At 48.0% G+C, this 21478-nt stretch overlaps 2 protein-coding genes across 2 annotated transcripts in view; one reads left to right on the top strand and one right to left on the bottom strand.

Moving 5' to 3' along the window:
• LOC126559613 (E3 ubiquitin-protein ligase hyd) overlaps positions 1 to 21478 on the top strand; it is a 265881-nt gene that overhangs the window by 9994 nt on the left and 234409 nt on the right. Inside the window, exons 10-16 of the mRNA XM_050215783.1 lie at positions 132 to 1781; positions 2144 to 2334; positions 2673 to 4231; positions 4369 to 4578; positions 4707 to 4854; positions 4928 to 5158; positions 5263 to 5476. Of these exons, the coding sequence (XP_050071740.1) occupies positions 132 to 1781; positions 2144 to 2334; positions 2673 to 4231; positions 4369 to 4578; positions 4707 to 4854; positions 4928 to 5158; positions 5263 to 5475 (4202 nt within the window). The 3' untranslated portion in view covers position 5476. The remainder of the gene's footprint in view (positions 1 to 131; positions 1782 to 2143; positions 2335 to 2672; positions 4232 to 4368; positions 4579 to 4706; positions 4855 to 4927; positions 5159 to 5262; positions 5477 to 21478) is intronic.
• Positions 9069 to 21478, bottom strand: part of LOC126564958 (uncharacterized) — a 43622-nt gene continuing 31212 nt past the window's right edge. The window contains exons 6-10 of the mRNA XM_050222092.1: positions 16876 to 21344; positions 11356 to 13440; positions 10778 to 11155; positions 10560 to 10654; positions 9069 to 9417 (exon numbers count right to left, since the gene is read on the bottom strand). Of these exons, the coding sequence (XP_050078049.1) occupies positions 9073 to 9417; positions 10560 to 10654; positions 10778 to 11155; positions 11356 to 13440; positions 16876 to 21344 (7372 nt within the window). The 3' untranslated portion in view covers positions 9069 to 9072. The remainder of the gene's footprint in view (positions 9418 to 10559; positions 10655 to 10777; positions 11156 to 11355; positions 13441 to 16875; positions 21345 to 21478) is intronic.

Genomic DNA, 21478 nt, shown 5'->3' with positions numbered 1-21478 from the left:
AACAAGCGTATCAAAAGCATTCCAGCTTTTAGCGTCTTGTATAAAAACTGTTCATTTTTCGCTTATGCCTAACCATAGATATGTATCGGTGATGTGAGTTAAATAATCAAATCATAATTATTTGCTTTCAGGTGGTTCTTCTATGACAGCAGACTCGGAATCCAGCAGGCGCGATTTTCTAACCTACTGTCTTTCGTTGATGCGTGCGCATAATTCCGAGCACCGTGACTCATTGCCCGTACTGGATGTGACGGCCCTGCGCCATGTGGCATACGTGCTCGATGCCATCCTATTCTATATGCGTGCAACGAACGATTGTGATCTCGATCGTACCACGAACGGGTCAAACGTTTGGGACGATCAGGATGAGAATGAAAACGAAGAAACGGAAGAGGACATATCCGCTTCCATCGTAATGGATACCGATTCGGTGGATGAGGACATGCTTAGCCGGCCGTCACTCGGCCGTCGACATTCATTTTTCCAGCGCTCAGATTCAACACTCTGTCTCGGATGTCCTGCACCGGATCCGTTTAATACGCCGCTAATTGAAGCGCTACCGTTGGCAGATCAACCACACCGTCTGCAACCGACGGCAAAACGAGAGGATCTGTTTGGCATGCCAAAGTGGCCAATCACGCTTGCACCGGGTGCCAGTGGTACGCAACATCCAACGAATGCCTACTCTGGTTCGCCGGAAGGTGGTGTAGGCGCCGGGGCGTCGTGTTCATCTGCCGGTGGTGCTACCAATCTGGAGCTACCTCCCGTTCGGTTAAGTTTATCGTCCTCGTTACGGCATGAAATGAGCAACAATCAAGTAGCGACAGGCATCATCGTCGATCCATCGGAAAGCTTGTATTCCGAATCACAGCACCACCACCAGCAATCATCCAGTCAAGATAACACCGTAGCTTTTATCGATGGAGGTGTTGCACAAACCACCACTACTACTTCACCACCCAACACGGACTCTCGTGTAAGGGTAGAAATTTCTCTTCCCGTAGGAATTTATCAAGCTGCGGCGAGCAGCAGCAACACCACCTCGGCAGCGGCTGGAAACGGATCATCAAGTAAACAGCAGCAGCAGCAACAGGAACTGGTGGACACCAGCAACATCGGCGGTGGCAGTACGACGGCGGCGCCGCCAACGAAAGCGAGTGAAACGCATTCGCCCAAGCCTCCGCCACCGCCCCCACCTCCGGTGAGCGGTGGAAACAGCAGTAGCAGTAGCAGTAGCAGCGGCAGTAGCGGAAGCAATCCCACCACCGGCAGCACTAGCAACACCTCGGCCTCACCGTTCTCGGAGGTGTACTACAAAAAGAACCGACTGTTCTATCTGAAGAGCAACAACAAGTACAGCGAAGAGTCCGACGTCGATGAAGTGAGTATCAGCTCGGATGAGCCACAGGACTTGTCGCAATCGTCGATTAAAATCGATGTCGATACGGATCAGGATCACGATGAGCTGTCGGAGTCGGATTCGGAGGATTCGTCGCGGCAACACTCCTCGACGACGGCGGCCAAACGCCAGAAGCTGGACGATACTGCCGGAACCGGGGACATAGGTGGGGCCGTTGGAAACAACACGAGCACCAGCAGCGTCGCTCTCACGATGTCATTACAGCAGCAAGGAGGAAGTAGCGGTGATGGTGTTCCGCTTGGCCAGCAGCAGCAAGAGCAGCCCACATCAGCTATACGCCCACCGATCATTGTTGCCCGTCGTAAGGTGGCGGCCGGAACTGGATCGGGCATCACACTAGACGCATCATCAGCTACTCTTGGTAAGTGTTTATTATTGTAAAATAAAAAAGAGGAAAATATTAGGATCAGGAAAGCTCTTTTGGGATTCGAATCAACATAGAGTTTTGAAAACTGTGTTCGGGGTTCGAAGTGCAGCGAGTTGTCACAGCTTTTATGAGAGGCGTGGCGTCGTTAGGTAAAACCGAAGCAACACCACCGGCAATCATGCAAAATATCTTCACTTCATAGGCTTGCGAGAGCGTATAAAAACACATTTACTAACACATTTAATACATTTATCTAACACTCTTTAGCGTGTTATAGGTGTTAAAAAATTAGCTGCCTGTTTCATCTTTAAAATGGGTTTACTAATTGGCTCAATTGGTCCAATTTTTCATTCAAGCGCAAGGATCCGTTCCGTCTGATGTTGTGATGGCAAGCGAACAGCAGATGGCGTCGACGTCTTCAACTTCGTCCTCCGGACTGTCCGTTTCCTTCGCGAATCCACTGGTGACGATCGGTGGTGGTGGTAATACACCGGCTGGGACATCTCCGGGCAAAAGCGTTATAGTACGTGCTGGTCCATCCTCTACGGTAAGTTATAGGAGACAACAACTATAAAAGACAATTAGAATTGAGCTTCACAGATAACGAAGGAAGTTGTTGAAAAGTAGTGAATTTCCTTTCACTTATTGCTCATAGATTATGGCGCTTGAACGTGCCGATACTTTCTGATGACCTCTAGTGGGTAAGAGCTTGTTTAGCTAGAGGACAGATACGAAGTGAACATTCTACACTTACGTGCAGTCGTTGCCGCCAAATTTGTCTGACTTAGGACCAAAATTTGACTGCAACGACTGTAATGTTGCGCGCACCGACATACTTGCGTTTTTCAATTTTTTGCATCATTTTCTACTATTTTGTATTTTTAGGTGTTTGCCGCCGGTGGCCCAATCGGCAATAGTAACAGCGGCAACTCCGTCGATCTAATTCAATCGGCCGAAGCAATGGATATACAGGAAATATCGGCCCATGTAACAGTCGAAACAACACCGAACGTTCTGCCGACAGCACTGCAGCCTGAAATGCCACCACGCGGTATTTATTTGCGCGGTTCGTCCGCTATGTCGTCGTCGATTCTATCCGACATACTGTTAGGTCGGTGGCGTTTATCGTTGATACTGTTTGCTCGCGTTTTTCTCGAAGACGTCGGCGTAGAACCGGGCAGCGTTATCTACGAGCTGAATGGATTCCCCGTCAAAGAGACCAAGTTCCGGCGCTACATGGAGAAGCTTCGCTGCACGACGCAAAAAGATCTGACATTGCTAAAGATGGAGCGCAACAGGGCGGCTCTGCTGACGCAAACGTTCAAGGAGCTTAACGTGCTGTACAACAACCGTCGGGTGCAGCAACCGCTGGTGTTTAATCGCGTAAAGGTCACGTTTAAAGATGAACCTGGCGAGGGTTCGGGTGTGGCGCGTAGTTTCTATACCGCAATCGCCGAAGCACTGCTGGCGAATGAAAAGCTGCCCCCGCTTGATGTGGCGCAAACTCCAAACAAGTACGGTGCCGGACCGTTTAACAGCATGCTGCGACATCGGGGCAGCAGTGGTGGACCCGGTGGTAGTGCAGCAGGAGGAGGAGGAGGAGGAGGAAGCTCGGGTGTTGGCGGTGGTGGAGTTGGTGGAAGTAGCGCACAGGGTAGCAGCGGTATCGGTGGGGGCAGCGGCAGTGGTAGCAGTTCCCGCCGTGGACTGTCCAGCAAACAGCCACTGTGGCGTCCGAATCGTGAATCTCGCAAAACGCTTAACTACGACGCACGCCCGTTCCGACCGGCCAGTGAACAGCAGAGTGTGGCCGCAGGGACGGGCAGTGGTGGCGGTGCAAGTCCCACCCTGCTGAACGTTGGTGAAATATTTTCCGTTCAACAGCAGCAGCTAGGCGACCGGCTTTATCCAAAGGTACAACTACAGCATCCGAACAATGCTGCCAAGATTACGGGCATGTTGCTGGAGCTGCCGCCGACCCAGGTGCTGCATCTGCTAGCTTCCGATGAAAATTTACGCCAGCGGATCAGTGAGGCGGTCGAAATCATTGTGCAACGACAACGATTAGAGATGGACAACCTTTCCAACGGTGGTGGACAATCGTCTTCATCGTCGTCGGGTGGTGCCGGATCATCAGTAGCACAAGGTGGACAAGGTTCCTCTTCGCTAAGCAATTCTGTTTCGCTCGGTGGAGCTGGTGGATCATCGGGATCGGGCACTAGTAGCGAACAAGTCGTTGGTGGTGTTACGGCAAGCAGCGGATACGGCAGCATGACAGGTCAAGGCACATCTTCGTTAGCGAAAAAATGTACACCGGTGCTACTGTTGGATGACTGTCAGATGGATGCGCCATTGTTCTACACACCGGGCAAGCGTGGCTTCTACAGCCCTCGCCAGGGATATCCTTCCAGCGAACGGATGAACGCGTTCCGTAATGTGGGCAGGTACGTCTTAGTTTCATATCCCCGATGTTGTTAAGATATGCTGCGACATGGAATTCATAATATATATTTGCTCTCTCTCTCTCTCTCTCTCTCTCTCTCTCTCTCTCTCTCTCTCTCTCTCTCTCTTTATTTCGCAGATTGATTGGATTGTGTTTGCTACAGAATGAGCTGTTCCCGCTGTTTCTGCAACGGCACGTACTGAAGTTCATTCTTGGCCGACAGATTCGCTTCCACGACTTGGCATTCTTCGATCCGGTGTTGTACGAGTCGCTGCGACAGCTAATTAAGGATTCGCAAACTAAAACGGGCGGCATCAGTATGCTGCAGAGCCTTGAAATGAACTTTGTGTAAGTTTGCAATTTTTTGGTTGTTGTTTGATAGTAGTGGTGGGAACTCCGGAGAGTGGATTAATGAATCCGATTGAGAGAAAATAATGGACGTTAATTTTGTTGTCTCCTTTAATATCTCATAACAGGATTGACCTCATGATGGAGGAAGGCTCGGGAACGGTAGAGCTTGTACCGGGTGGACGGGACATTCAAGTCAACGAGAACAATGTGTACGATTATGTACGCAAGTATGCCGAGTATCGTATGATAAAAACGCAAGAAAAGGCATTGGAAGTAAGTTGACTTAAAATAGATCTGGAACCGGGAGGGGTAACTAATTTATATTGTGCTTTACAATTCCGAACAGGCGATCCGTTCCGGTGTTTTCGACGTTTTGCCCGACACGGCGCTAGATCAACTGACAGCGGAAGATTTGCGGTTGTTGCTGAACGGTGTCGGCGATATTCACGTTGCCACGCTCATCTCCTACACGGCGTTCAATGACGAATCGAACGAACCGAACGACAAGTTAACCAAATTCAAGCGCTGGCTCTGGAACGTGGTAGAAAAGATGACCAACCTAGAGCGACAAGATTTGGTAAGTGGAATTTTCTCCCCCTCTCTCTCTCTCTCTCTCTCTCTCTCTCTCTCTCTCGTGTAAAAAATTCATTAATCATACTCATATTTGCCTCTGTGTGGTAGGTTTATTTCTGGACCGGTTCACCAGCGCTACCCGCTTCCGAGGAAGGATTCCAACCGATGCCATCGGTGACCATACGTCCGGCGGATGATTCGCATCTACCGACGGCAAACACCTGCATCTCCCGGCTGTATATTCCGCTTTATTCAAGCAAGGCAGTCCTGCGGCACAAACTCCTGCTAGCGATCAAAACAAAGAACTTTGGATTTGTGTAAAGTATGTTGTGGCGGTAAAGGGAAGATGATTAGGAAAAGAGAAAAGGACTCTGCGCAGAAGTGAAGAGATCCCAGGTATACTAAAGTAAATAGCAGTAGTGCACTGATTATAGTTTCGAAAATGGGGGAAAGCGTGTTTCCTTAAGTATGCAAAATGTACACTACACTCGAACCAGAATATAGGGGAAGAAGAAAATGTGGCACCGCGCATAGCAGCATAGGCATATACACCACCACACACTAACAAGGCAATATTCATGGAGTTTTGTTTTTGTTTTCTTTTGTTACTGTGGTCATATGTTAACAAGACGTTTTATTTCTTTTCTTATTTACAAAATGTCGTAATATCGGTTTCAGATTTGTTTTTTCTTCCTTTTTTGGCTTTACCTTCCCCTTTCGTTTTGTGTCATTCTTTATTTGCCGCGTAGTTAAATCTGTAAACCATAATGTAAGCAGAAATGTGTGTCCGGGCAAGAGCAAGAGTGTAGAAACAAAACACACTTGATTTTGTATGGTTTGAATCAAATGTGAAATGCTTCTATGTTCGATATATTTTCGATTGTGGAATGGTAGAAGAGTGCAGCAAAACGGTAGATGTAATTTTTTGCGTATTATTTTAGGGTGATACTAGCTTAAAGGAGAAAGGGGATTAACGAATTTGATGACGGTTATATGATTTCTGATGTGCTCCACACGCAACGAAATGTGTGAAAATGTATAAGGAAGGTTATACACTATACTATCACAAGAGGTAGGTTAATACACAGGAATTCTGCATGGTCCTATGGTTGGAACCCCACGATAGGTCGCGCACAGACACACATACACGCGCGTGGTCTTTTTGCTATGGCTATATTTCTCGTCACTTGGTGTGAAAACTCGTTCATATGTGCAAATTTCCACCCCCGTTTTCTTCTGCTTTAATGTACTTTATGTAAAATTCGACTTGAATTGCGGTTTGATTGTTTTTCGCTCGAAAAAAGATAAATAAAAAACTAGCAGACGGAATGATTAGGATTACTATTAACTATCCCGTTATACAAAACACACCGCTACAAATTAGAGGAGGGATTAGAAGATCAGTGGCGATGATTAGTAGTGAGTGAAACACGGAAGCATGCCGCAAATATTATAACAAAAATTGATATCTTTGAATATATAGACACTTATATATATATATATATATATATATATATATATATATATATATATATATATTTATAATCATATACACAGATAGAATGGCCAAAATTGTCTTACGAAACGCACCCTTTTTCTCATCGTTCACGACATGTGTTTTTCTTCTTTTCTTTGTCGGCAGTGTATGGCTTTTCCTATACGTTTTGTTGTTAACCCCAAACGAAGTTGAAAGCTGCTTAATGGGAAGCTTTCTTTCAATTTCGTTTTAAATAATCCTACTTTTCCGCGCAATGGTGATAACACTGATAGATAGTATGTCGCTCCACATTCGAATCAGTTCAGTTCATTTCGTCTGCCTGGTTTCAGCTTAACAAACTATGAATGTTGATGCAGCAGCTGCTGGTAAGAAGAAGGTACGTTTAATGTAAAAATGGGGTACGCTTATATAGGAATGTTGGCCATTCCTATATGAGCTTGAATATACTAAGGAAGGGAAGGAACGGCACGTTTCTCAAATACGACAAATAATGGTGGACAATATGCAAAGCATCAGACCGAGAGAGACAGAGAGACCGAGGAGCCAGATAAATGGAGTTTCGAGAACAGTGGTGATAGCAGTAACGAATGGATGACGGGATATAATATGTGTGTGTCCTATTTGTAGATAGCAACAAAGCAGCCGGTGACCGGGCAGTGGGGTTGTAGGTCGTATACCGAACATAATTACACGAACCTCTCGAAACACAGAATGAGAGAAGGCGCAAAATCAATCGCAAAGAAACGGAAATCGAAATATTCTGTTTGTGTGTGCGTGTGTGTGAGTGTTATGTATGTGTATTTTTTGTGTAGTGATGAAAAAGATGGTCCTATAAAAAAACATGAAGCATGATTGCAATCCCTTTTCCCTCATATGGAACTAGGGTTCCTACCGTTCTGGAATACACAACGTTACACGTTTCACTAAGAAATTTGGCAAAAGAATCGAAAAGAGAGAAAGAGATTTATGTTGGTACTGGAATTGAAGACATATCGTGTAAGAATTGACCACCCAATGCGAATGTCGTAAGCGACTATAAGGTTTTAGTTAGGTTATTATGTTTCATCTACAAAACTCCTATCCACCTCTAAAAACCGTCGTCGTAGCTTAAAACAAAGATACAAAGAAATCTTACTGCGTTTGTCTCGCCATTAGCCTGCATAGTTTCGTTGCAAAACAGAGAGAGAGAGAGAGAGAGATAAAAACGGATTCTCTGCTCCGCCTCCGGAAAGAGATGTCATAAGTAATGAGTAAGAAAAAAAGGTAGAGTTTAATTTGGCTGACGCTATTTCATACTGGAAGTAGTAGTGTAGACACACAGACTAAATTGAATGGCGGTTTGCAAACGGTATAATAAAATTATCAATTTTATGGAATATATCTCAATCGTGTGCGTTTAAAATCGAGAAATGTGAAAGCAAAGTACTAATAGGCAGTGGCGGATCAACACTCTTGGAGGCCGTAGGCAAAATGGATGTTGGGGTTCGATGTCCTGAGTACTCTGCTACGAAACTCCTATCAAGAAAGCTTCTTATACGAAACAGCTGTTGGCGATCTATGTGGCCTTCTACTCAACCCACCGTTAGATTCGCTATTGCTTTTGTAGGGTAAATATTATGCTTTCAGGACCTACAATATACTTACCTATTTAATCCTTCAAAGTCTGGCATAGCAGCCAGTTAGATGTGATTGAATGTTAAAATTTCTTAATTGTAACTCTTCACAATACAATATGTTACATTGTAATTTTATATTTATTTCCTAAAATGCACTATTTCTTACACTAAACAAATAATAAAAGTGAGAGTCTATTGCTGAAGGATTGTTGTCAACCGTGCGCGGAGAAGGTGCGTACGTCACCCATGTGCTTACGCACACCTGTCCTGAGAATTGTCATCGCCTACGGCTGCACTGCTGCTACTACGACCTTAGGAAAAGTAAGGCTGTGTGCGGGTGTAACACACATGGTGCCTACGGGTGAGATCCTTTTCGCTCATGGTCGGTACCCTTGGTTTCAGCTCCGGTGCGATCGCATTACCCATGACCGACAGACAATCGGTTGCCATGGGCGATACTGCTGTTGGATGATGCTGCTGCTGCTGCTGCTGACTATCTAGTGACATTCGTCTCGGTTGCGGTGGTTGCTGTTGGTGCCCATAATAAACATTACTGTCAGAAAATGGAAAAACGATTCAAAGAAACACACTTGTAGACAATTGCGAGGATTTAAGTCAAAGCCTCCGAAAAAAAACTTAATGGAAGTGTAATTAGTATCTGCTTATAACGGCCAAAAAACAACGACTAGTGTTGTGTGCACTAACACGGCGGTTTTAGCAAATTAATAGCAATAGCTAGAGCACAATTTTGAGCAGATGAGAAAAGGCTTGGGAGTGAAGAAGAGGACACACAGGGATGAACAATTACCCGTAGTCTTCTAGATGGTATGATGGTTCGGTATGGTGAAAGCGCTGCGATGGATGTTGCTGTTGGGACACTAGTGAAGGGGATGATGATGAGAGGAACTTTCCACCGCTCCCATTTTGCAATGTGGGATGGAGTACTTGTGCGGAAGCCTGAGGAAGAAGCTGGTTGCCTGGTCGTGGCCGGCCACCACCACGCACTGTTGTTATCGGTGGAACACGTGAATGATGTTGCTGCTGCTGATGGGGTCCACTGTTGTTGGCTGCCTGATGCTGATGGGACAGCTGATGGTAGCTGTTCGCGATGGTGCGAGTTGCGGACGCCACGACACTACATTCCACCGTCTGAGAACGGCCAGTCGCAAGTGTGGCGTAAAAGGTAACGCAAGTTTGGAATGAAAATGGGAAACAAGTAAGAGATGAGCGTGTTGTGACGTTCCTGGATGAGTTCGGTTTGTGCCGGTAGATCTCATCGCATAGGCGGAGGTCACATGCACGAGGCGAACAAAAGCAGCGTTGAGAGCACAGTTCCCGGCACAGATTGCGGTGATATAGAAGAATTACAAACATCGATAGATTGTGGATCCTTTCATACAAAGAATCACACACAGAAGTGAAGAAGAAAGCTAAGCACATTACGCAGAGGATTATCGAGGAGCACAACAGGATGCTTAAAAGGAAACATTTTCGCTAGTGTTAATATCACATTCACGCACGATCTACTACTTTTTCCATGGATAGCGGACATGTAGATGAAAACATACATGCACAAGATGATATGGTTGTATGAGTTGATAGGCACCGATGGCAGAAAGATTGTATGCCGCAGATGACGGTCGCATGATATGCTGGGACCACGGATACAATGCACAACGAAACACAAACGGGACGAACACACATTAAAGGAAGGACAAGACAGCCAGCACAAACGAACCGATCGGTTCGCCGTGGTGTCTCAAACATTCACAGAAGCTAATGGACGGTTACAACGATGCAAAGCGAAAATGAACGGAAATGTTGTACAGAGTTAGTATAGAGCAGATAATTAGTAAGAAAGATATAGCCAATTTGCTTTACCTAACCCCCTTCTCTCTAGGGAGCTCTAGCTCATAGTAGTCGGACACACAGACGCGTCCAATGAAGCTTGCGGGACTAATACATTCCGAAAACTGGGAGCGCAAGTGCTAGGACTAAGCTTCATATGTTGTCGTAGAATAAGGGATGTATTCTCCAAGGCAAGGGACTGGTTCACTTCAGAAGAGGTTATGTTCCACAGCGTGCATAGGCAACGGGAATGGTAAATTACTTCCGATACAACAACACACAAACAAAACACATTAAGTTGCCGATAGGTGGCGACTGCGTTGTGGCTGATGGTGAGGGATTTGCTGCATTTTGCGCGCCTGTGTCACGCCCGTGGTTACCGACGGTACCGCTAACGATGGTGATGAGCCAACAACTACTGCAGTCGGTGTGCGTTCTGGTACCTTGATCGCTTTCCTTGCCGTTGGTCTTGCCAGAATGTTGTGCGTTGAGCCAACATTCGGAAGACGATAATCCTTGCTTGTGGTACTACCAGCACCTAAACAGAGAGAGAGAGAGAGAGAGAGAGAGAGAGAGAGAGAGTGAAAGAGAGAGAGAGAGAGAGAGAGAAATCATATAGGAGAGTGAGCGCGCCATAAGACATTTCTTGTTCTTTAAGTACCTGTTCCATCGGAGCGAGTTAAGTTGCGTCTCGGATTCAGCGTGCCCGGTACATTGGATGAGGTTGGAGGTAATGCTCCTGCCCGGGAAGTACTTCTACTGGTACCAAGATATCCGCCACCACCATCGAGATGATCACCATCTCCTTCTGCATACGGATGTCGATTCCTTACCGCCCCGGAAGGTCCATGCGAGTTGCTGTAGCTCCCACTGGATGTGTCCGGTGCATGCCGTAAAGTGGAAGTAGCCGCCGAGCTAGTCAAAGCCGACTTGCTTCCACTTCCACCGCCACCAGCTCCACCCTTAGGGAAGCTAAGCCTCATCTCAACGTCCGGTGCCATTTCAGGATTGTAGTTACCGGCCACTGTCACCGTCCAGCCTATGGGAAAGCAAAACGGAAGAAACATAGATAAGTAAGGGAAGCAAAATGAGTTCGCATTCGTTTCTAAAACATCAAGTAACATTTAGTATGCAGACAGTAAAACGTGAGCATATTCGAAGGAATAGAAGAAGAGCCACGTAGTCGCTGCTGAATGTTCGTAGAAGACGAGAGAATCGTGAATGAAGGTGTGTGTGTACCTTGGTTAGAGCTTGTCTGTGAGATGCCACTGATGATGTTCGAGGTTGTCGTCGTACCGGCCGTAGAGCCCACTGTTCCAACACCACCACAACCACTTGTAGCGCCCGTTTTTAGTGGGCTCAACTCATTACAACTGCCCACCACCGATGCCATTACTTCATCATCTTCCTCTCCTAGCCGATTCCTATCAGATGCGTCCAGTTGCTGCGACTCTCTATTGCCTCCTTTGCGCCATTTACTGCCCCATCGGCTAGCACTGACCAGCTTCTGGATGGCTAGCTGGGATAGATTACGTTCGCTATTCGTTTTCCAACGTGTAGCCGCCGTTGGCGGTTGAGTGGATTGTAATGACTGTTGCTGCTGCTGCTGCTGCTGGGTCTGCTGAAGGTTAGGTCGCTTGAATGGACTAACGTTAGGAGTACTGTCCGGTGTGGAGTCACCATCGGATGTATCGGAGCTACTCGACTCATTGTCGTAAACGTGCGTTTCAGCCGATCCACCTGCCACCATCATTGGTACATCCTCGAGCACCTTAACGACATTCGTAGGCCGTGTACGACAATCGTAGTCTTTTGGAAGATTCAGCCCAATTTGTCGTTCTTTCTCTTTCCGATTGTTTACCTCCTTAGCTGTCTTGGGTAATAGACGGATTGGTGCTCGCAACTCATTTTTGATTTCCTTCTGTACCGAGTGAACGACGGTACTGGCCCGGGTCAGATTGTTCGTGTACTTGGGTCGATTCAGTACACCACCACCACCACCCAGTTCGGTTGGCTTTTTGCGTGCCATTTTCGGTGTTCCGGCACTTGGTATCGGTGGCAGTGGCTTCTGAGGTCCTTCCTCACTACCGGTCACCGTAGATATCGTCGCAGCGGTGGAAGATTTAGCAGTGGAACGTTTGCTTCCTTTGTCCATTACCACTTCCGGGGGAGGTTTTGCCTGTTTGGGTTTAGTCGGTACATCACCTCTCTTAGTCTGAGCATCCTCGCGAGGTTTAACACTTGGTGGGTCGTTCGTTTTAACCTCTTTCCCGGTTGATCGAGCGAGTGAACTCTTACGCACCGGAACGGTTATTTCGTGCAGTGACGGTGTCGGTGTAAGCTCTGTGATCGGTGTCTGTGGTGATGGTGGAACGGGCGAGGTCTGTATATTGGGAGGTGTTGGAGGTGCCGGAAAACTTCGCGTCGGAGACTGTCCCAGCTTAGCCCGACAGTAGAAACACCCATCGGCGATCGACTTCATGCTGTGAAGCTCGGGATTGCAGAAGCAACAGGAGGAGCATGTCGTATCGGAAGTCTTGGGAGGTGCATCTGAACCAGGACCGTAGCTGGTGGTACGCTGTCGATGCCACGAGCCCGCAGTACTCGCTCGAGCCATCTCTTCTAGCGAGTCCGCCGTTGAGAGTGGGGCCGTATGTGGGCAGAGCGCGGTCGATTCAGACGCAAAGAACTCGCCACCATCAGCACCGGTAAGGGGCGTCCGGTGGATGGACGTTTCGTAGTACTCGATCTTCGACTGGATCACCTTACAGTCACCCGTCTGGAACACCTGCCAGGCATTTTCTTCCCGTATCTGATGCTGGAATGGTCCCGGTGGTAGTCGATGGTGGTGATGATGGTGATGCTGATGGTACGGGACCATATCCCCCACCTCTTGTTTGCCATTCCAATGTTTTTCTTCGCTTCTTGCTTGTTGGCCTTTTTCGGCATTTGTGTCGCAGCATCGTGCTGCCGACGAGGGCAGTGAAGGAAAGGAGGGTCCCGAAACAGGCGTTAGCTTCGTGTTTAAACTGTCCGTTACGAACGAGTCTGGTGGTGAGGAGAATGGGCAAGAATCCCCGATGTCATCGGTAGCGTCAGCGTTTGTGTTGTGAACGGGACCAGAATCGTCAGCACCGTGGGAGGAGTTAGAAACGACTGTCGTATGGTCGGGTACGCGGGCCCGCGGGTGGTGCTGATGATCGATCGCCTCCGGCACACAGTTGCCGATGGTGATCGTCCTTACTACACTTCTACCGATGTGCGGTGGGCTACGGGAAGGAGTTTGCTCTAGTGCGCCACGCGGCACGATGTGGAGTCTTGTGTCTGAAATGCACACGGATGGAGTGGAGGGCATAGTAGGTGTGTAGGGTTTCGTGTATTTACACACATAATTCGTTGGGGCAGTCGATGGCGGCCCCAGCCGGTGAAAGCTACATTCTTGGGAAGGGACTGATGAATATGTTTTTGTAATGGGCTGAAAGTACCACAACTAATACGGCTGACGAGGAACTACTTAGAGCAAAATATTGGAAGCTTCTACGACCATTTCTCTCGATGATCCTGTGTCCTAGCGATACAGCTCTATTGACTGTAATCTTCTGTATCACGTCAGTCTGGGTAAGTAAAACAATTATCTTTGTCAGCATCAGACAGTTAACTAAGAAGTGGGAATTTGCAAGATGTATAAATTTGAAAATTTTATGGCTCCAGAAATCAGATCATCCGTCTAAACGTCGAAGAATATCCAAGAGAAAATGGACGACACTTGAGAACGCATCCATTGTCCAAGCTAGCAAAGGCGACACTATCAATGAAACTTCCTATCAGCCGCAAGGTGTGTACTATTTAGATGATGATCTAATGACTGACTCACACTGTTTTTTTGTTACATCGCATGCTTTTTATGCTAAGCATCTTTTATTAAAATGATTTTACTGCAGTTCTACGAGCATAAGGAGTATACTTAACACTCTAAGCTAATATTAAACAAGAATAGCTGATTTCACACGCCAAAATACACCTAGCAAAGCTTAACACAGCATGTCGCAACTATACATTTTGTATACATATTTCCTTTTTTTTTGCTTGGTTTTGCACATGCTAACGAGCTAATCCATCCACTACTACGCTCTACAGCAAAACTAATCCTGCAAAAGAAAAGTACAAAACAAAATGAAAACTAGTCAAACGGAAGGTTCTCACAAGCGGACACACACAGTCGAAGAGGGAAAAGTGGTGAGATGAGTGGTGCTGTCCTTACATTGGCAAATCCTTCGTAGGAAGAAGGGAGTCTCACACACCGGACGTGCAATTAATTGCGCTAAAACACAACACACAAATGCTCAAATAGATGCCAGCCAGCGAGATGATGCGGGAACAGTGAGGGAAGGCAGAATCACAGCATTTCACAGCTTTCGCTATCACAATCGTACACTGCTGTACCATCATCATCCACTACGCTACACACAGCCAAGGACACACGGTTAAGGATTAAAGTTGATAGCGAAGTTGTGCGAGGAAAAGTTGGTCTGGTTATTTGGTATATTCTCTCTGACTGGGCACTACTTCTAGGACTACTACTACACGATCAGCAGTTCGTTCACGATGTAGCAAAATCGAAACAAAAGCATGCCGGCGTACTGTGCGATGCGTGCAAGGCAGGTCGTTAGTCCTGTGGTCGGGTGGGGGAAAAGAAAGGGAGAAAACAAAATGGAAATAATAAGAAAAACATAATTTAAGTTTGATTTAAAAAATAGAAATAAAAATATAACAATAAAAACTAAGAGGAAGGGAATACGGTGTAGAGCCGTTATGCTCAAATAAAATAAAATAAACTAAGAGGAAAAAACATATATAAAAAAATCGAGCTTGATTAATGCGGAAAATGGAAGGTTCTCGCAGACTCCTTTCAAATCAATTTGCTTCCATTTACACGAAGCAACTGCATGACCCTCGAGGGTTCTGGAAGGCCACTGGGTGCGTCAAGTTAAATGACCTCAAGCACAACAACCAAGGCATAAGTTAGTATTTTGGATAGAAATAAGTGTTCGTCCTCTCTCTAGTCGATTAACCCTCACAGGGCTCAGCTTAAGGGCTCGATAACCTGAAGGTCTCGATGATGTTAATAATATCGCTAACGATACGAAAGAAGAGGTAAACATGTGCCAAGTGTGCAGGAGAAACAATCCTTGAATCTGAGGCTTTTTGGAGGCACTAAGCTTTACGGTTCAATGCGTAACCCTTTGAAGATTCCTTCTAATTCTATTCTCTCTATTTAAAAAAACTCCAAACATGTTTCTCTTTCAAACATTGATTTGTTGGTAAAACCTACTTGGAGCTTGGACTAAAGGTTGGCAAAGTTTTCGATTAGAAGCATCGGGTCTTCACAAGCCACAGCTATGTGGGGTTACATTGTGTGGATTGGACCGAGCTGCACAATGTTTGGTAAAAGGCAAACAATTGCAACATAGCAAATGGAGAACTGTGGCGTACTGATTCGTCCCCGTCCATCTATTTCTTTTTTCCCGTTGACGGAGAACTCTCATTTTGTGTCAAGGATTTGCTATAGGATTCCAAATGGCCCCATTATGTTGGGTAAATACATAACACAGACCACACACAAGCGCCCCGCTTCTTGGTGAGTAAGACAATAATGGTTGTTTTGTTGGTACATAGATGTAAACTTTAACTTTGTCTAGAACTCTAACTATAAGAAACGGCTCCCGAACCAAAGAAAGAAGCTACCGGAAAATTGAATCCATTTCGGTGCATGCAATGAGTTTGTGTACCTTCTACATAGCAAAAGACTTTGTACACGTTTATAGGTGCTAGGCAAAAGGGAGAGCGAATTAGTGTGCTTCTTGAAAGGTAGAAATCCGTATCCGACACAAAGGACGCATTACAAGACGCAAAGTGGGGTTCCAATTTTTTCGGTCAAGCTCTGACATACAGTTCGTTACGATTACAAATGAAACATTTGCGTGCCAACAGAATACTACACCCACCGCCGATTTTAAGCACCGAAACGAATGTGGCGAGCCAGGGTCAACTTCTCGAAGGACGGAAAGGGTCGTCAGTGTGCGGAGAGCTCCAGGCCAAATCAAACTGCGATATTGTTCAAAAACATTGCGGTGTGAAAAGTGGGTTACGACGAATGTTTATCATTAGCTCCTGTACCTCTCCTCCACCAATTAGTTTCGTCCTTCGCGCGGGCCAGTAGGTAGATGGTAGATTAATGTGGTCCCCGTATGCTCTTAAGAACGGACCATTATGTTTCATTATACTGAAACGCAAAGATTATAGCAAACCAGGCAAGTTCGGCAACCACTTTTTCATGAGGGCATAGAACTCCTCATTCATCTTTATTATAACTCCTTCGAGCGAACTCTTCAACTAACGCTTAATGGCCCATCATTGCCATTGATTTTTAGAGAAAATGGTAAAAGAGTGTCTGGTTGTCTGGTGTCATTCTCCACACATTACTGACACGATGTCTCCTACTAAGTATAACTCCATTTTTAGAACAAACAAATAAAGTCTCTAAAGATGTTTGATTCAACTAAAAACTGAAGGAACAGATAAATTTAAATCCACTTGAGAACATCCAAAGTGAGTGTCTGAGTGAAGAGTCCGTGCACTTATTCCACTAACGTGCAAACACTCATGCACACATGCATAGCGACACAACAGGCATTTTTTGTTGGAAAAATCACAATAATCGTTAATTTACAAAGAAACAGAACAATGTCTAATAAATACCTTCATCATCCTGTCCGTTGTGGACCGGTGTGGCCATATCCTCGTGCTGGGTACTGAACCCGATCCATCCCTTCTCCTCGATCACGTCACTCTGGATGGCCGCCTTGCCTCGGCTGGTCGTGATTGTGGTGTTGGTGTTGGTCGTGCCAGTGTTGCCCGCGCTGGTCATTACCGTAGCCGTGCCTTGCTTTTTCACCGACTTCGGGCTTCGGGTTGGACTTTTCGCGGGAGACGACGTTACCGGCTGCCGTTTGGACGAAGGAGTCGGAACGATCAGTGTCGTTACTGTCGGTGCTTCCAATTCGTCTCGGTTTAATATTTGATGGTTTTCATCGAAACTAACACGGCGTGGCGATGGATGTGGACCCTTCTTACGGCCGCCACCACCACCGCCAGTGGATAGCTCCTCGGTGGAAGATTCGATCGATACGCTGGACCGTTCCTCTGGGATGACCTCAAACTTTTGTGTGTAACGTCCGCTGGCGGTGCGCCTCGGAGTTAACAGGTTGTTGTTACTACCGGATCCACTTCCACCGCCGCTGTTACTGGTAGAGGAGACCGATTTCTTTGATGTGGAAGCACCGGATGGTCTGGATTTGGATGATGATCGAGATGTGTCGCGTAGAGTTTCCGGCGTTCGAACTAACTTCACACCGACCTCTTCTGGGTTGGTAAGCGCCTCCAGTAGCAAATCGGCAATCATTCGGTCTACCTTTGGGTTGCTGCCCGTAGAGAGAGGACTCCCATCACGCGAATGCGTACTTCGACGGTACTGTCCGAATCGGTAGATCGGTACGGGGATGCGCGACCGATGTCTACTACCCGATTCGCCTCTAACACTGCCTCCACCACCACGCTCGTGACGACGCCCAGCACTATGGACACGGGCTGCCCTGCCACCACCACCATGGCGATTACGCGGAGCACTGTCCGCACACTCCACTATCTCGAGTATTTCGATGTGCTTATCACCTTCCTGGATTTCGGTCTTCTGGTAAACACGGCGAGGTCCACCCTCAATATCTGGTGTGAGGTCCGCCTGCGGGTACAACGTCATCTGCTGTACATCCTTCAACACCTGTTGCCGGCGCCGTCCATCAGCGGCTGGTGGAGCTTTACCCGTACCTGTCCGCCCCGTACTCGTACGTCCCGAACTACCCACTGTGGTCGAAGCGGTAGACTGTGTTTGAGGTGCTTTACCCTGTCGTTTGTCGGCTGTCATACCCCATGAGCTCTTGGCTGACGCTATCGGTGGGGCAACAGCTCCTCCTCCACCCTTTCGTCCACCAGGCCCCGTAGCCGCGCTCTGTATCTGCATGTTGCCTTTTCCATCGATCTTGTAAGACTCCAACATGCCCAACTCGGACCGTAGAGCCGATCCAGAACTTGCTGCTCCACCTCCACCAACACGCTTTTTTGGTTTCATCGCACGGAACGGGGTAGGAGCAGAAGGGGTGGACGTATCACGCACTATCGCAGTACTAGCAGCACCACCAAACACACTCTTCTTAGCACCGGGCGGAATATATTCCTTACGGCTGATTGCCTTGTCGATTGTGCTGATAACCTGTATGGCCGGCTCACCGTAGAATCGCTTCTGTTCGATTAGTCGCATCATTTTGCGCTGCTTCTTGAGATTCTCCTGCTCCTGTTTCCACTTCATCAATCGTCGACGGTTGTTTAACCGTTCCTTTATACGCAGTGGCATCGTATCGGCTACGACCACACGCTCGTCGATCCTTAAAGCGGCTGTCGTTTCAGCATGGATCGGTACAAAGAATGCTTCACCCTTTTCATGCCTTGGCGATCGGTCGGTAGAGCTTGTGGTTGACTCCACGGCTTCCGGCTTCGGGTGTTTAGACTTCCTTGTTCGAGGTATCGGTTCCATCAATTGGGCCGAACCAAATCCATCCAAACTGTCTACCAAACTGCTGGCATCCGAATCATCGACATCATCGTCATCATCATCATCTTCATCCTCTCTTCTACCAGCAGTTCCTCCTCCATCGATATCGTCCTCGGCCGAATTGGTAGATGACGGTTGCACTTCCATCGATTCTGTCCGTGGCATTGCGGAAAAGCGCGGTACTACCACCGATCCACGATCGTACGTGGAACCCGTACCAATCTTGCCCAACACCAAGCCTTCCGGTTCTGACGCAATGTCCGTATTGTCGGACGGATCCGTTTCGAGACCGTACGCCGGAAAGTAGTACTTGCCATTCAAATCTATCTCAGCCGCACCGCCACTGATGGTATGATCGATCGGGCGAGGTGATCTACTGCCAGATCGTAAAAAGAATCCGTTTCCCTTCGAACGGGTCTTCTGTCGACGATGATTGCGCTCGGCTGGCACACTGTCGTTATTATTATTATTACTGTTTCTTTTGTTGTTGTTAGCAACGTCTTCCTCATTCTCCTTATCACATTCTGCACCCTCGCCACCATCGAGCTTGGGCGAAAGTTTATGTTTGTCCGTTTGGGGAGGAGAATTGCACACCACACCACCACCATCACCGATGTACTTTTCCGTAAGCTTTTGTTTCATAGCGCCACAACCGCCGTTCTGCGTTTCCGGTGCGACAGGCAGTTGATTATTATTCTGTCGATCGGATTCCGTCGGTTTTGGATCTCTTAGTTGTGCACGACGCTCACTGTAAACACCGACAATTTCCGTCTCACCGTCACGAGTATCCGTGGCCAGTACGAGCTCTTTCGCGTCCGCAAGATTGTTCAGATTGTCTAACAGCAACCCGGAGATGTACTCATCCAACTGGGCACGCTCCTCTTCACTAACACCGTGGTCGTCGTCAACCTTTCTGTCACTAATGTCGTCTTCACTAGAATCAGAGTCCTCTGAAAGGGCAGCACTTGCAGCAATACTACTGTCCACACTCGGACGACGTTTACTACCGGGAGGAAACTGTTCCTCTACTGCTCCGACTGACTCGGCAGGTTCAATTTCTTCTGAAGGTCTTGTTGCTGTTGCTGTTGCTCCTGGAGCGCCATTAGCAGCCGGAGCACGTTCTCGAGGATGATCGCTAGCACCAGCACTACCAGGGCGGACAGAAGCAACTTCCCGAGCACCCGGGCGATCAACCCCATCGCCATCCGCAGCAGCTAAACGTTCCTGCTGCAGGAACTCGCTCAGATCACTCTCGTTGTCGTGGCGGACGCGAGTTGCAGACGACACGCGGTACGATTGAGACGCTATCGAAGATACTGAGCTACTGTGCGAAGGATACTCGTCCTCGAGGTCGTCGTCAGCCACCTGCTCACCTTCAAGAACTGTAGCCGCAGCCGAAACCGCTGCCAGTATGATGGTCGGCTCCGATTCGCCAAGGTCGGCCGTTTGCGAGGAACACATGCGTCGTCGGTGCCGCCGGTCATCGACCGTGGCCGGATCGGACGGAGCAGGAGAGACGGACGGACGTACCGGACTCTGGTCACCCGAAGCTTGGACCGAACAGTCGATATCGCGGGAATGTGTCTCCGTACGCGAGAGCAACTTCTTGACCGTACCGAAGTCACCGTTGTACTGACGCTCGAGCTTGGCGCACTCCAAGCACGAGGTCGTACCGGTCGTGTCGGTCGTCGCCGTCGTTGCCGTGGTAGCGCAACGACCACTACCGACACTGCTCCCGCTGCTGCCCGATCGGCCCGACCCGACGCGTTCCCCCAGCACGCTCTCGCTATCGTCCGCACGCGATGGACTTTGGTGGCCTTCGACCGAGGCTATGATGCTTTCGACGCTGTAGATGCGGGGCGGCGTCCTGCGCAACGGTGGCGACCAGCTACCGGAGCGTTCGTAGCGCCGCAACTCACGGCTCCACATGCGCCGCAACAGTGTCGTCTTTCGCATCGAATATTCTCCTTCCCGGTACGAAGGCACCACGGGATAGTGCTGCTGCTGATGACCACAACCAACACCAACACCACCAGCAACGCCACCATTGTTGGCAAGGGGTCCACCGTTCACACTGCTAGAGCTACTGCAACTGAGAGAATTATTGTGGATAGATCGTAAACTACCTCCGGTCCCGGTGGCTACGGCCCGGCTTGACCCGATACCGTTGCACAGCGGGCTGCTACACCGTCCGCCAGCTAGATTCCGATGCTTCAATGCAGCCAGGTTCGGATCCGAACCGGTTGCGATGAGCGTTCCCGGTCCCGTCGGTATCGTCCCCTCCAACCATTCGTGAGCTGTACCACGTTCTCCACCACCGGCTACTACACCTCCAGCGCCACTCTCCACGCTACTGCTGCGGTGGTCCCGGTCCCGGTGGTGTCGCAAACCGTACGACTTCCGGTGCGGTGGTGTCCGTGGTCCACTAAGCCGTCCGTTCAGTAAACCTCGGGCCGAAGCCGTGCCGGTGTGTTTGTTCACCACCACTTCGATCACATTGTGATTGGTGTCATGGTGCAGCCACAGGGATTCATCATCGGTTTTCTGCTGTGCCAGCGTGTGCCTAGGGTCAATAGGGAACAGTAAAAAAGAAGAGAGTAAGCAAGTAAAAAAGGGAAATGGAAAGCGTTTTAATGTGTCAATGTCATTGTAAAATCTAAACCAATCAATCCAAATACGATGATATGATCTATGCAG

Source organism: Anopheles maculipalpis, chromosome 2RL, assembly GCF_943734695.1.
Source record: "Anopheles maculipalpis chromosome 2RL, idAnoMacuDA_375_x, whole genome shotgun sequence".
NCBI classification, from domain to species: Eukaryota; Metazoa; Arthropoda; class Insecta; order Diptera; family Culicidae; genus Anopheles; species Anopheles maculipalpis.
This window is presented reverse-complemented; position numbering and strand designations above follow the sequence as displayed.